Source organism: Microcaecilia unicolor, chromosome 2, assembly GCF_901765095.1.
Source record: "Microcaecilia unicolor chromosome 2, aMicUni1.1, whole genome shotgun sequence".
NCBI classification, from domain to species: domain Eukaryota; kingdom Metazoa; phylum Chordata; class Amphibia; order Gymnophiona; family Siphonopidae; genus Microcaecilia; species Microcaecilia unicolor.
In genome coordinates this window covers 477,478,145-477,494,623 of record NC_044032.1, presented here as the reverse complement: position 1 = coordinate 477,494,623, position 16,479 = coordinate 477,478,145, and the positions used below count along the sequence as shown (strand labels likewise).

Genomic DNA, 16,479 nt, shown 5'->3' with positions numbered 1-16,479 from the left:
TAGTGGCAGGTCGTGTCGGACGAATCTGACTCTCTTCTTCGACTGGGTGACCAAACAGTTGGATGTGGGAGGGGCGCTTGATGTGGTGTACTTGGATTTCAGCAAAGCCTTTGACACGGTTCCGCACAGGCCACTGATAAATAAATTGAGTGCCCTCGGTATGGGACCTAGAGTAACTGATTGGGTTAAAAATTGGTTGAATGGTAGGAGACAGAGGGTAGTGGTAAATGGAGCTTGCTCTGAAGAAAAGGATGTCGTCAGTGGAGTACTGCAGGGATTGGTCCTAGGGCCGGCTCTTTTTAACGTCTTTGTGACGGGAGGGCTGTCTGGTAAGGTTTGTCTCTTTGCAGATGATACTAAACTCTGCAACTGGGTGGACACCCTGGATGGTGTGAATGGCATGAGGAAGGACCTAGCGAAGTTAGAGGAATGGACCGATATTTGGCAAATAAGGTTTAATCCCAAAAAATGCAGGGTCATGCCCTTGGGTCGCAAGAATCCGAGGGAATGGTACAGTATAGGGGGTGAAGTGCTTCAGTATACGAAGGAAGAGCGGGACTTGGGGGTGATTGTGTCTGATGACCTTAAAGCTTCCAAACAGATTGAAAAAGCGACGGTCAAAGCCAGGAGGGTGCTTGGGTGCATAAAGAGAGACATGACCAGCAGGAAAAAGGAGGCGATAGTGCCATTGTATAAGTCTCTAGTGAGGCCCCATTTGGAGTACTGCGTGCAGTTCTGGAGACCGCACCTACGGAAAGATATAAATAGGATGGAGTCAGTCCATAGGGTGGCTACAAAATTAGTAAGTGGTCTTGAATGCAAAAATTGTAGGGACAGGCTTATGAACCTCAACATGTATACGCTGGAAGAGAGGAAGGAGAGAGGAGACATGATAGAGATGTTTAAATATCTCAAGGGCATTTATGTACAGGAATATAGCCTTTTTCAAATGAAGGAGAGCTCTGGAATGAGGGGGCATATGACAAAGTTAAGAGGGAATAGGCTTAGGAGTAATCTAAGGAAGTACTATTTCACAGAAAGGGTGGTGGAGGCGAGGAATGGCCTCCCGGTGGAGGTTGTGGAGTCGAGGACTGTTCCAGACTTTAAAAAGGCATGGGATAAGCATGTGGGATCGCTTAGGAACAGGAAGAATTAGGGGTTACAGAGGATGGGCAGACTGGATGGGTCATATGGCCTTTATGTGCCGTCATATTTCTCTAAATGGGCCTATAATTTTCCACTTTAGTATGGTCTCTCTCTGGTTTTGGAATAACAGTGATTGAGGATTCTAAGAAGGAGCCTTTATTTTGTTGAGATGACAGGAACAAATGAAATACAGTAAGCATTTTTGGCACTAGTTGGTCACAGAGGGCCAAGTAAGATTCAGTAGTAGGGCTATTATTTCCGTGGGCTTTTCCCTTTGGAAGGGATTTCGTAGCTAGAAGTAATTCTTTAATGGTCAGTCTTTTTCTAATTCAGAATTTTGAGTGACAGTTATCGTTGGATAAGAAAGATAGACTGTTAAGTTGTCAAAGTTAGAATTGGAGAAGGCTATTTCAGAGCTGTATAACTTTTTGTAGTATTGTACGAATTGCTGATCAATATCATTATCTGCTGTTGACTATTAGAATCAGATAAGGTTAATTTTAGAATGTTGCTGATTAGGTTTCAGGAATTATGCAAGCAAATGGCTGGCTTTATTACTCTCAGCATAAAATTTAGATTTCTGCATAAGTGTGATTATAGCTTCTTGTGATATTATAGTGTTGTTTTTATATTTTGCAGTGTGGAGAAAGTGGAGAGGGTTTGAAAGATTATGTATTCAGCTTCTAATTGCTTAATTTTGGACTCTGTCAGGTGCCTCTCTTTTTTTTTTTTTTTTACATTTTTTATTAACACCTGCAGTATAGTTAACAAATTACGCCTCTGATGCCTTATAGGCATTCCACCAAGTAATTGTGGAGTAGTCTGACATGGGAGTGTGGGTGAAAAATTCCTCTGATTTAGATCTTAGCAATTAAACAAAGTCATTATCCTGCAGTAAAGATGGATTAAATCACCAGGTATATTGTGAGAGTGGAATGGTTGTATTATTAAATGACAAGGAGATGACAGAGAAGTCAGATATACTTTGGCTTAATATCTCAGAATGGGTAACCTGAGGCATTAATTGTTGAGAAATGAAAAAGAAAGCAATCCTGGAGTAACTTGGGACGGGGAGAAGAAGGTGTAATTTCGTTCTGTCGGTTTAAGTAGACACCATATATCTATAAGGCTTAGAGCCCTTTTTTTTTTTTTTTTTTAGAGCAGTGATTGTTGGGGCTCCTTTATTGGGGTGATATGGGACTTTTGACTTTCTATCAATAAAGGGGTCTTAAACTTGATTGAAATCATTGGTGCAGTTCCTAAAGAAGGTATTGCTACAGTGAGATTATGAAACAATTGAGGGTCATTGGAGGTGGTAAAAATATTAATAGAATAATTGTTAGAGGATTGTAGTGCCTACCCACCTACCACAATTATCTGTCATTTGTTTAAGAATGCAGGGGCCCTTTTACTAAGCCGCGTAGCTGCCTACTCGCGCCCAACATGCATCAATTTTGTTACTGCCCGGCTACTGCATGACCCTTGTGGTAATTTCATTTTTTACGCATGTCTGCTACGCATGCGGGCAGTAATCTGTATTTTACGCATGTAGACCATTACTGCCCGGTTACCATATGAGACATTACTGCTAGGTCAATGGTTGGCAGTAAGGTCTCAGACCCAAAATGGATGCGCATCAATTTTCATTTTGCTGCACGTCCATTTTCGGCAAAAATGGAAAAAAAGGTATTTTTTTACAGGTGTGCTGAAAAATGATTCTGCGCACGCCCAAAACACACATCTGCACTACCGCAGGCCATTTTTCAGTGCACCTTGGTAAAAGGGCCTCTGAGTATTGTAAGGAATTGTGGACTAGGGTAGACACACCATTTTTCTTTTGTGAGAATAAAGAGAAGGCAATCGGGCTGTAATTTAAGTCGTGGATTATCATATGACAGGAGGTGAGTCTCCTGGATGAGAACTATGTCAGCGTTTAATCTTTTAAGATATGTAAGTAACTTCTTCCTTTTAATAGGGTTATTTAACCCTTCTATATTCACTGAAACTACACAGATGTGGAATATCATTAATGTGTGACTATAAGAGTTGGGAAACATTAGATAATCTTAAGGGTGTGTGAGCAAGTATGCCCAGATGAAGGATTCTAAGAGTGAGAAGATGGTGCTGTAAATAAACTGTAATTTTATAATAACATGGAAAAGTAGCCAAAAGGTGTCTTATCTCTCACCAGTGGAGATAAGCACTGGCCTGAGAGAAACTATGGGTGCATAGGGAGAGAGAAGAACAGATGCCTGGGACACACAAAATGATTAGTTGCACATCTGAGGATAAAGTTCCAGGATCCATATAAAGGTAACTATATGAGAAAAATAACTATAATATTTTTTTTATTTTATTTTTATACATTTACATCTTATTTCAAGGATTTACAATTGATTGGAAAGTGTTGTTACCAACTTACCAAACATCTTATATAATAATTCTCACGTCCAACGTTCTGTCTTGCTGCCTGGGACCATGGCTCCTTCTGAGTTGGTCTGCTAGGCTCCGTAGATCAGGCTGACATCACCGTAGCTATTATGATGTCAATTTCAGAACCCAGGAAAAAAAAAACATGCCTCACAGCTGATCCATGTCCAGAGGAGAGTCGCTGGACATGCTTGGCTGGAGGGGGGGGGCAGGGGAGAGAGGAGGGTCGCTGGACATGGGTGGCTGCAGGGGGGGCAGGGGGTCGTTGAACATGGGTGGCTGGAGGGGGGCAGGGGAGAGAGGAGGGTTGCTGGACATGGGTGGCAGGAGGGGGAGCAGGGGGGAGAGAGGAGGTTCGCTGGACATGGGTGTCTGCAGTGGGCGCAGGGGGAGAGGAGGGTCGCTGGACATAGGTGGCTGCAGGGGGAGAGGAGGGTCGCTGGACATGGGTGGCTGCAGGGGAGCCGAAGAAAACCTTGCTAGTGCCCGTTTCATTTGTGTCAGAAGCAGGCCTTTTTTTTTTTTTAGTTATATATAATATATTTAACAACACTCAAGTCCACATTATATTTGGGGGGTTCTAGATAGAAATAGGAGGAAAAAGGAAAACATTCTCAAAGCAATTTTGAATCTAGAAAGAGAAGTTACAAGACTTTATTCTATTGCATAAGTACATAAGTAATGCCACACTGGGAAAAGACCAAAGGTCCATCGAGCCCAGCATCGTCCACGACAGCGGCCAATCCAGGCCAAGGGCACCTGGCAAGCTTCCCAAACGTACAAACATTCTATACATGTTATTCCTGGAATTGTGGATTTTTCCCAAGTCCATTTAGTAGCGGTTTATGGACTTGTCCTTTAGGAAACCGTCTAACCCCTTTTTAAAGTCTGCCAAGCTAACCTCTTTCACCACATTCTCCGGCAACGAATTTGAGTTTAATTACGCGTTGGGTGAAGAAACATTTTCTCCGATTTGTTTTAAATTTACTACACTGTAGTTTCATCGCAAGCCCCCTAGTCCTAGTATTTTTGGAAAGCGTGAACAGACTCTTTACATCCACCTGTTCCACTCCACTCATTATTTTATATACCTCTATCATGTCTCCCCTCAGCTGTCTCTTCTCCAAGTTGAAAAGCCCCTAGCCTCCTTAGTCTTTCTTCATAGGGAAGTCGTCCCCCCGCTATCATTTTAGTCGCCCTCCGCTGCACCTTTTCCAATTCTACTATATCTTTCTTGAGATGCGGCGACCAGTATTGAACACAGTACTCAAGGTGCAGTCGCACCATGGAGCGATGCAACGGCATTATAACTCCAGTTCTTTTTGAGGCCACAAAAGAACGAGATCAAACACAGCAACAGACTCCTTTGGATGTCACTGCTCTTTTGGAAACATCGGGTACGGAGCAGGCCACTGCGGCAACTTTGGTAGCTGCGGTGGCTTTACTACTGGACAAACAATGGGTGTTTAGACTGTTCTTTATGCGTAAGGACCAACTATTTTTGGATCTAAAGATACTCATATTTCCAGATGTTTCGAGGGACACACAGAAGCAACGAAAACAATTTTTGATATTGAAACCTGTCGTGTTACAACTAGGAGGTACATTTTATCTTACATTTCCCTGTATGTGTATTGTATGTTACATGACACAGAAATATGTTTTTATGGAGCCATCTCACTTAACTATAATATTAAGAGCATATACCATAAAGCATAACTCTAGAAACAATGCTAGAATTAACAAGGTACAAATATAGTTATTATTAACTGGTACCTAGATTAAATATCAATACAACAGATCTATAATAGGGTGCAATAAGGTACAAACCAACAAATTCAAAGGTAGGGCTTCCGGGTTACTAGCTTCTGCATGAGGATGTCATCTGAGGTTCCTCATAATAACCGAACCCCACTAGCACCTCTATGGAGGGAACTGCTAGAGCAGCTTGTTGTGAAGGACCAGCATGCATTGCAGTGGTATTTGTAAAGTGTAAAAGTATTAAAGAGCCATAATGATGACAAAAATCATATAAGAAAATCAAACATACAATCAGCATATCTGAAGTGTTATAAAACATAAAGGTATTGCAGGCATGCTGACATGAACTGTAAGGAAACAAAAGTGCAGATTAAAGGCACAGTAATAGCAATATATGCACATATGGAAATAGTGGCTATAGTGTATTAGTCATATTGATGCCGTGAGCTAGCAGGTGAAGGCATGCATTCAGAGAGCAAAGTTTTTCCATAAAAGAATAGACTTTTATAGGGGAATTTGGGTAAAGAAGGGCAGCAATCCTTGCAGAGAGGAGTATGCTCTTACAGAAAAATAAATGAAGTGAAGCCATATTGGTAACATAAAACTTGTCACTAAATCAAGCAGACATATTGTATAAAGCAGACAAATTGCAACTGAGGTTGAGATGTAAGGCAGCTTATGATATTGATATTAAGGAGAATGTACAATCGATCCAGGCAAAGCAAAGTGTAATGGGGTTATGAAGGCTGAGTAGATCCAAGTCACAAGTGAAGGAGAGGTTGCATGGATGATTCCGTGTGGGAAACATTGTTCGCTAGAGGAGAAGCATCCGTAAGCAATATGGAGGAACAAGCTGTAGATCTAAGGTGACATGGACAGATGTTCAAATTGAATCCAGAAATTGAAACAGAGACTCCAGGTCCTCAAAGGAGCGCGTGGTATTAGATTGTAACGCGCCTGGGATAAGAGTAGGCCGAATTGGGCTTCCAGAGATTTTAGTTTGTTACGAAGGCCAGAAATCTTTTTCTGTTTTGTACAGTGGCTTTTCTTGGGTCTGGGAATATCATGATTTTCATGCCTTCCAGTGAGAGCGGATATTTGAACTTAGCTTTTTGTAAGATTTGCCAAGCTTGTGGGTAGCGATGAAGCTGAATGATGAAGGGTCTTGGAGATTATTGATGCTGTGGGTGCAAGAAAGGAATGTAGTGTGAGTGCTCAAACTCTAGAGGGTGTTCAAATTTGATGTCTAAAAGTTTTGGAAGTAATAGTTCTAAGTATTGTATGGGATCCGATCCTTCAAGACCCTCTCTGATACCCAACGCAGATTATTCCTTCTGGATCATTTGTGTAAGTCCTCCAAATGTTTGCGGAGACACCTTATTTCCTTGTCTCTGCATAGTAAGATGGTAATGGCCTCTGAGTGGGCTGTACACGTGGTTTCCATTGAAGCGGTGTGTGTTTGTGCGTAAGTTGGTTATTTATTTCTCCAATGTCATCTTTTAGTTCTTTGAGAATACCTTGGTTGTCCTGCATGATTTCTTTGAGAGATAATCTTATCCATAATCGACTTCGATTGAATGCAGAGGGATCATCGTTCTTCTCTGATGGTAAGTTTTCAGAGGGTCTTGTGTTTGGTCTGTTTTGAGGCCGGTAGGGTTGAGGTACCAGCCTCATTTTTTTTCAACTTTAATTAATTTTTTTGAAACCATCAGCAACCAAGTTATGAAGTTGTGTAAAAGTGGGAGTGATGAGTATCCTAGATGTACAAGGATTATTAGTAGGAATGTGAGGAGCTGTGGAATCAGGCAGCCATCTTAATCGGGTTCACTAGCGCTACCCCCTCCCCCATACCAATGTTTTTGTTACCACAGTTTACTGGGGGTCCCCATCCCTGTGTCATTCTTTAATGTGGCGACTGGAGTATAATAAGGTTCCTTAAAAAAATATGGACATTTGATTTAGGAAACCTAATACACCATCTTGTGATATGATTTAAATCTGTCATTCCTTTTAACAGTTGTTTTTATGATTGGAAGGCTGTTAAATTGAATCGTGCACTGTGTTTGTTTTCTTAATTTTTTTTTATTTTTAATATGTACTTTCTTTGATATTGTGTGTAGGGGGAAGGAAGGTGTAGTAGTTTCCCCTCCTTCATTGTCTGCTCCTGTGTTAGCCATTTAATAACTATCTGTATTTTTGTTTCAGATGTATAGGTGTTTGGTAGACAAGGTTGGGCTGGGATCCATTACTTCAATACAGTTCCTTGGTGAGAACAGCAGAGTGTTTATTTCTCAAGAGCTTTTGAAACCTCTACAGGTAACTTTCAGAATTTCTTTTCATGTAACGTGTGTTTGACCTGAAACGTTTAGAGATGTCGTATGGTGCATAATTTTTAAGTTGCTGAAACTTGTTTAATTTTAAATCTTTTAGTGCCCTGTACCCTTTTCAGAAATACAAAAACAAAAGAGCACAACTCATAGCACAACTAATAAATGTTTTAGGGTTGTAGCCATAATCAGGAAACCACAGTGCAGTACATGAAGGCCAGTATCTGGTGATTTAAGGCTCAGCTTTATTAAAAGCAACCATAAGTAAAAGTCGAAACTGTTAATCTGATCAGTGTCCACATGCCCAACAATGTTTGGCCACTCAGTTCCTGCTACAGGAGCAGTATTCAACAATTGTAAAATACAACAAAATGAGGAAATAACTGAAAAAATGTCCTTCAAAAAAACAAAACAAAAAATTACTAAAATGAGAATGAAATCACACAGAATATTGCTACAGTGAAGTGCCCAAACATATTGGGCATGGGGACATTGTAATCTGATTCACAGTTTTCATTTCTGTGTATGGTTGCTTGTAATAACGAGCCTTAAATCACCAAATACTGGCCTTTGTGTGCTGCTCTTCGGTGCTGCAGTTGAAAGCAAGCTTCGGCTATGTATTGATATCCACTCTTCAAGGTGAAGCTGTAGCTTCTTTAGCGTATGCAGCAGATGAATCCAAGAACTGGTGGGTTGTGTCCATTTACCAGCAGGTGGAGATAGAGATTACAAAGCTGAAGGCAGTGATACCAGACGGCCAGCTCCTCCTTCACCTCAGTACATCTCTATCTCCTGCAGGTGGTGGACGGCGCTTCAGCAGCTCCTGGATTTGTCTGTTGGGGATACTCCTGGGTCCTGTGGGCCAGTTGAGTTTAGGGGTGTCTGGCTGGTGGTGCCAACTTTGGGGGCATACTCAGTCTTCTGGGTCCTTGCTTTCATCCTTTCCCTCCTTGCCTCCCGGTCTTTAGAACTCTAGCCTTTCTCACCAGTAAAACAAACAAACAAACAAACCAAGAGAGCTCCTTTGCCCTTAATTTGGTGTTAAAACAAAACAAAACAGAAGATTTCTAACAGGACCAGGCAGTACAGGGTTTCCCCAAGTTCTGAGAGAAGAGGACATTTCTCTGGTAAGTGAACGCTACTTTGCTTGTGCTTTGGGAACTTAAAGATTGGGGTTTAAAGGAGGAATTGTAGGTTAGTGTTAGGCAACTTAAAAAGCAAATTTCAACAGCTAACAGAAAACAGCTAATCTCCATAGTCTTTTCCACTTAGTTTTAAAAGCCTTGTACCACAGCATTAACAGAATCTAACAGCCACTGCAGGATCTAATTTAGTATTCCCACCCACCCCTAGGACAACTCCTCATTTATAGCCAGTTATTGTAATTAGGGTAACAAGTAAGGAGTGCTCTTATACATTTCATTACCATCTAAGAAGGAAATACTATATAAATCATACAATACACTATATAAAGTAAAAGACACTTTTATATTAGGCCAATATCCTTAATACTGTAGCAAGTTTTAAAATATTGGAAAACTCAAAAACACTAAGATGGAGTCAGCAGTCCAGCAGCGAGAGGGGTGCTATCCAGTCTTTTGCATTGAGTGTCACATGTATGATTATCTCCCAGTTGGTGAGATGTCATATGTTTGCGCCCGATGCAAAGAGCTCCTAGCTCTTAGAGAACGTGTCCGTTCTCTTGAGGCTAGAGTAGCAGACTTGGTGGAGCTGAGGGAGACAGAGAGGTACATAGAGGAGACCTACAGGGATGTTGTAGAGAGGTCCCACCTCCAGTCTAGTAGCCCTTGTGCTACCTTGGAGGAGGGAGGTCTCCTAGAAGGAGAGCATCACCCTGGTGAAGTAGGAAGTACTCCTGTAGCCAGGACCTGCCCACCAGGGGATGTACTATCCTCTCGCACTGAGGATATGTCTCCAAGTGCTGCCCGGGAGGGAAAGGTTAGGACAGCTGTTGTAGTTGGTGATTCGATCATTAAGCATATAGATAGCTGGGTGGCTGGTGGACGTGAGGATCGCCTGGTGACTTGCCTGCCTGGTGCGAAGGTGGCGGACCTCACGCGTCACCTAGATAGGATTTTAGATAGTGCTGGGGAGGAGTCCGCTGTCTTGGTACATGTGGGTACCAATGACATAGGAAAATGTGGGAGAGAGGTTCTGGAAGCCAAATTTAGGCTCTTAGGTAGAAAGCTCAAATCCAGATCCTCTAGTGTAGCATTTTCTGAAATGCTACCTGTTCCACGTGCAGGGCCCAAGAGACAGACAGAGCTCCAGAGTCTCAGTGCGTGGATGAGACGATGGTGCAGGGAGGAGGGTTTTAGATTTGTTAGGAACTGGGCAACATTCTGGGGAAGGGGGAGCCTATTCCGAAAGGATGGGCTCCACCTTAACCAGGATGGGACCAGGCTGCTGGCGTTGGCATTTTGAAAAAGAGAGAGAGCAGCTTTTAAACTAGAAATGGGGGGAAGGCCGACAGTCGCTCAAAAGCGCATGGTTCGGGAAAAGGTATCTTGCAAAGATACCTCACAAACAGGGAAGATAGGGTTTCTGGATAGAGGTTGCACAACAGACCGTGGTAGGCCAGGTGCCCTTAAATACAACTAAAGATCAGACAAAAGATGTCAAATCAATAGTGTCAGGTACTAAGCATCATGCAAATAAGAACAACAAACATACTCTGAAAAGTCTATATGCAAATGCTAGGAGTCTAAGAAATAAGATGGGAGAGTTGGAATATATTGCACTAAATGAAAAATTGGATATAATAGGCATTACTGAGACCTGGTGGAAGGAGGATAACCAGTGGGACACTGTCATACCGGGGTACAAAGTATATCGTAATGATAGGGTGGACCGGACTGGTGGAGGGGTAGCATTGTATATTAACGAGAGCCTTGACTCAGATAGATTACAAATTCAGCAGGACACAAATCACACCTTTGAATCACTGTGGGTTGAAATTCCATGTATAAAAGGGAAAAAAATGGAGATAGGAGTGTACTACCGTCCGCCTCGCCAGGATGAGCAGGTAGACACAGAAATGATAAAAGAAATCAGAGACGCGAACAAAATGGGCAGTGTGATAATAATGGGTGACTTCAATTATCCAAATATAGACTGGGTAAATGTAACATCGGGACACGCTACAGAGATACAATTCCTTGATGAAATCAAGGACAGCTTTATGGAGCAACTGGTGCAGGAGCCGACGAGAGAAGGAAAAATTCTATACTTGGTCCTTAGTGGAGCTCATGATCTGGTGAGGAACGTTATGGTACTGGGGCCGCTTGATAACAGTGACCATAATATGATCAGTTTTGACATCGACCTTGAAGTAACTGTACACAGAAAGTCAAATACGTTAGCGTTTAACTTTAAAAAAGGAGACTATGATAAAATGAGAAGAACGGTAAAAAAAAAACTTAGGGGGGCAACTGAGAGAGTAAAAACTGTACAACAGGCGTGGACGCTGTTCAAAAATACCATCCTGGAGGCCCAGGCCATACATATTCCGCGAATTAGAAAAGAAAGACGGAAGTTCAAAAGACACCCGGCCTGGTTGAAAAGTGAGGTGAAGGAAGCTATTAGGGCTAAAAGAAACGCCTTCAGAAAATGGAAGAAGGAACCGTCTGAAAATAACAAGAAACAGCATAAGGAGTGTCAAAGCAAATGCAAGGCGCAGATTAAGAAGGCCAAGAGGGAGTATGAAAAAAAGATAGCATTAGAGGCAAAAAAACATAGTAAAATTTTTTTTCGGTATATTAAAAGCAGGAAGCCGGCAAAAGAATCGGTTGGGCCGCTGGATGACCGAGGGGTAAAAGGGGCGATAAAGGAAGACAAAGACGTAGCGGAGAGACTGAATGAATTCTTTGCTTCGGTCTTCACCGAGGAAGATTTGGGTGGGATACCGGTGTCGGAAATGGTATTTCAAGCGGACGAGTCGGAGAAACTTACTGACTTCACGGTAAACCTGGAGGACGTAATGGGGCAGTTCGGCAAACTGAAGAGTAGCAAATCTCCTGGACCGGATGGTATTCATCCTAGAGTACTGATAGAACTGAAAAACGAGCTTGCGGAGCTACTGCTAGTGATATGCAACTTATCCTTAAAATCGAGCGTGGTACCGGAAGATTGGAAGGTGGCCAATGTAACGTCCATTTTTAAAAAAGGCTCCAGGGGAGATCCGGGAAATTATAGACCGGTGAGTCTGACGTTGGTGCCAGGGAAAATGGTAGAGGCTATTATTAAAAACAAAATTACAGAGCACATCCGAGGACATGGATTACTTAGACCGAGTCAGCATGGCTTTTGTGTGGGGAAATCTTGCCTGACCAATTTACTTCAATTCTTTGAAGGAGTGAACAAACATGTGGACAAAGGGGAGTCGGTTGATATTGTGTATCTGGATTTTCAAAAGGCGTTTGACAAGGTACCTCATGAAAGGCTACAGAGGAAATTGGAGGGTCATGGGATAGGAGGAAATGTCCTATTGTGGATTAAAAACTGGTTGAAGGATAGGAACAGAGAGTGGGGTTAAATGGGCAGTATTCACAATGGAGAAGGGTAGTTAGTGGGGTTCCTCAGGGGTCCGTGCTAGGACCGCTGCTTTTTAATATATTTATAAATGATTTAGAGATGGGAGTAACTAGCGAGGTAATTAAATTTGCTGATGACACAAAGTTATTCAAAGTCGTTAAATCGCGACAGGATTGTGAAAAATTACAAGAGGACCTTACGAGACTGGGAGACTGGTCGGCTAAATGGCAGATGATGTTTAATGTGAGCAAGTGTAAGGTGATGCATGTGGGAAAAAAGAACCCGAATTATAGCTACGTCATGCAAGGTTCCACGTTAGGAGTTACGGACCAAGAAAGGGACCTGGGTGTCGTCGTCGATAACACACTGAAACCTTCTGCTCAGTGTGCTGCTGCGGCTAAGAAAGCAAATAGAATGTTGGGTATTATTAGGAAAGGTATGGAAAACAGGTGTGAGGATGTTATAATGCCGTTGTATCGCTCCATGGTGCGACCGCACCTTGAGTATTGTGTTCAATTCTGGTCGCCGCATCTCAAGAAAGATATAGTAGAATTGGAAAAGGTGCAGCGAAGGGCGACTAAAATGATAGTGGGGATGGGACGACTTCCCTATGAAGAAAGACTAAGGAGGCTAGGGCTATACAGCTTGGAGAAGAGACGGCTGAGGGGAGACATGATAGAGGTATATAAAATAATGAGTGGCGTGGAACAGGTGGATGTGAAGTGTCTGTTCACGCTTTCCAAAAATACTAGGACTAGGGGGCATGCGATGAAACTACAGTATAGTAAATTTAAAACAAATCGGAGAAAAGTTTTCTTCACCCAACGTGCAATTAAACTCTGGAATTCGTTGCCGGAGAAAGTGGTGAAGGCGGTTAGCTTAGCAGAGTTTAAAAAGGGGTTGGACGGATTCCTAAAGGACAAGTCCATAAATCGCTACTAAACGGACTTGGAAAAATCCAAAATTCCAGGAATAACATGTATAGAATGTTTGTACGTTTGGGAAGCTTGCCAGGTGCCCTTGGCCTGGATTGGCCGCTGTCGTGGACAGGATGCTGGGCTCGATGGACCCTTGGTCTTTTCCCAGTATGGCATTACTTATGTACTTATGTACTTATTCTTGGCGTTCTAAGCAACAAAGAATCTGGGAGCCATATTCCTTCTTGCATACCCTTACAAATGTTTAGTCAAGCTAGTTGGGACTAAATATGTTTTCTTTGTCCTACAGCAACTTAAAGTTCCTTAGCCTCCCTCCGGACCGGCCCAGAATGTGACTGATGGGTTGTGCATGCCTTCCAGCAGGTGGAGACTGAGAAAAAACTGTGACTCTAGAGAGCCAATAAGAGCCCTTGCCAGACAGAGAAAGATCCAGTAATCTCAGTCTCCAGCAGGTGGAAGGTGGTGAGTCCTTCAGTCTCATTCCTTTTCTCTTTCTTGGTAATTTCTATTTTCTGCTGAAAGGTTCAGATTATATCTGTGCATTGAAAAAAACCCCCCCAAAAAACCTGCTTGTTAGGGGCTGAGGTTCGTGGGGGTCTCTGTTTGCCCCGGGGGTGTCACACTCGGTGGGCGAGTCCCTCCCCCCTATTCCTCCCTGAAGTAGCAGCATTCTGTGGTTAATTCTGCTGTTTGGTAAAGCAGACTGTTGTCAGGAGCAGTCTGACTAAGTGTGTTTCCCTCCAGCTCTTACTGTTGAGAACTGTTAAGAACTGTTGAGGCAGGGAGAGGCAGCTACTTTTAAAGATTTAAAGCTTAAAAGATTGAAGCTTGAAAGATTAAATTCAAAGCAATCCAGACCTTGGGTCTGTGATTACTTACAGCGTTGCTGGGTTTTCTGCCTGAGATTGGGCAAGCAGGGCAGCTCCAGTTCTGTTTTAGCAAGTTAGCGGTTTTACTTTCGTTTTCACGCCTCTTTGTTTACCTGATCAGCTGTTCGCGATGTCGGAGAAGTTGCAGCGGTGTTCTGTTTGCCAGCGTCGGGGCCTCGCTTCGAGCGGGGTGTGTAAATTCTGCACTGCGGTTGACATTTCTGAGGTGCAGGTCTCTCTGTTTCATCGGCGCCGGTGGGCCTGCTTTCGGGGGGTGTCCGATTCGGGTAGCGCTCAGGCGGTCGTGTCTCCCGCTTCTTCGCTGCCGGTTTTGGCGGGAACGTCCGCCATTTTGGATGCGGCCGGTCCTAGTGTTTCTCGGGCTCCTCTGGTCTCACTGCTCGCTGCTCCTGCTGCGATCCTGGCTCAGGGGGCGGTCGGTTTTCCCCCTGCTTTTGTAATGCAGATGTATCAGGCTTTTTTGCTGCAGCAGTCTGCCCCTGCTGAACCTCCAGTAAAGAATTCTGTGGAGGTTTCTTCTGTGCCTGTGAAACGGTTCAGACCGTCTGAGCAAGCAGAGCAGGATGATTTCTTGGAGCCTGAGCAGGAGTTCCCTGCTCTGGCAGAGGATTCTTGGGGTCCTGAGGCAGACTTGTTTGAGGATTGTTCTCATATGGGTGATGGTGAGGAATCCCTTCCAGTGGGGGAGGATCCTTCGGTGGTCAGAATTTTTCATAGGGATGACCTTCAGGAGCTTATTTCCCAGGTTTCTTCTACTCTCCGTTTTGAGGATGAGGATAGTAATGTGGCGGAACCTAGGAAGGTGGATTTGTTGATTAAAGGAGTTCGCAAGTCCGGTAAGTCTTTCCCCATGCATCAGGACATTAGGGATGTTGTCCAGGCACAATGGGAGCGCCCGGACTCTGGTTTTCGGCTTGCTAGAACCATGAACAGGCTATACCCGGTCCCGGATTTTGATAAAGAGCTTTTACGTCCTCCTGTGGTTGACGCAGTGGTATCCGCGGTGACTAAGGTGGATGGCGGCACGGCTTTGCGGGACCCCCAGGAGCGTCGGATTGAGTCCCTTCTGAAGAATGCCTTTGATGTTTCGGCTCTGGCTGTGCAGGCCGCTATCTGTGGTTCTCTGGTGGCACGGGCGGGTTTTCGGTGGTCTGAAAGGATTTTAGACCGTTCATCTGATGACCTTGCTGCTATTGATAATGACGTGGCTAAGCTGGAGATGGCTTCAGGTTTTTTGGCAGATGCTATGTATGATTTGTTGTGGGCCTCTTCAAAGTCTATGGCTTTCTCGGTGGCTGCTCGCCGTACTCTGTGGCTGCGGGGTTGGTCAGCAGATGCGGCTTCGAAATCTAAACTTAGTAGGTTTCCTTTTAAGGGTTCCTTCTTGTTTGGTCCTGAGTTGGATAAGTTGGTAAGTAGCCTAGGAGAAGCTAAAGTCCCTCGGTTGCCGGAGGATAGGCCTAGAGGTTCTGGGCGTGGACAGTTTTCGGCTCGTAGCAGAGGTCGGGATTTTCATCGATGTAAGAGAAGCTAGATGCATGTATTGCTTTATATTTAAGTCCTCTACAGTTGGGTTAGTGGAGGTTTAAGAAAGTGCGTGATGAACTTATTGTATTTCTTGCTAGTAGATCTACTAGGTCTGACATGTATGATGGGGCCTCTCCATGAATGACTTTATGAACCATATATGTCAGACCTAGTAGATCTACCAGCAAGAAATACAATAAGTTCATCACGCACTTTCTTAAACCTCCATTATCCCAACTGTAGAGGACTTAAATATAAAGCAATACATGCATCTAGCTTCTCTTACATCGGCATGCAAAAATGGAATGCATTACCGAGTGTCATAAAAACAACTCATGATCTGACAACCTTCCGGAAGATACTGAAAACTAGTCTGTTTAAAGAGACTTACGAAATGAATCCTTCATAAATGGCTTAACTTCAAAACTACACCAGAACTAACCAATACTGAACTTATTATTAGGTTACTTTAATCACATTATTATTACTGTATGTTATACTTTGTCCTTGATATATACTTGATTTGTATTAGTTATTTATTTATTCCCAATTCATCTGATATTTTTATGTACCTTAATTATATAAATAATCTGAACTTTTCATTCCGTTAATGGCAATTGCCATTGCAGCATAATGTAAGCCACATTGAGCCTGCAAATAGGTGGGAAAATGTGGGATACAAATGCAGCAAATAAATAAAATATCATTATTCCTCACGTATTCCAGCCAACTCTGCCTCAGATACATGTGAAATTCCCTATCCTTGTATAAAGCTGGGTTCATTCGCCAACGGGGTGGACCCGGTGCTACTCCCCACTGCAAATTGACCCATACTGGTGCGTGATCAGAGACATCTGGTACTCCAATTCCCGATTGGTCCGTTATCCGAATTAACGAATGGGACAC

The 16,479-nt window shown here is 43.2% G+C and overlaps 1 protein-coding gene across 1 annotated transcript in view; it reads left to right on the top strand.

Moving 5' to 3' along the window:
- KDM3A (lysine demethylase 3A) overlaps positions 1 to 16,479 on the top strand; it is a 334,933-nt gene that overhangs the window by 47,233 nt on the left and 271,221 nt on the right. The window contains 1 exon segment of the mRNA XM_030191048.1: positions 7,543 to 7,653. Within this exon segment, the coding sequence (XP_030046908.1) occupies positions 7,543 to 7,653 (111 nt within the window).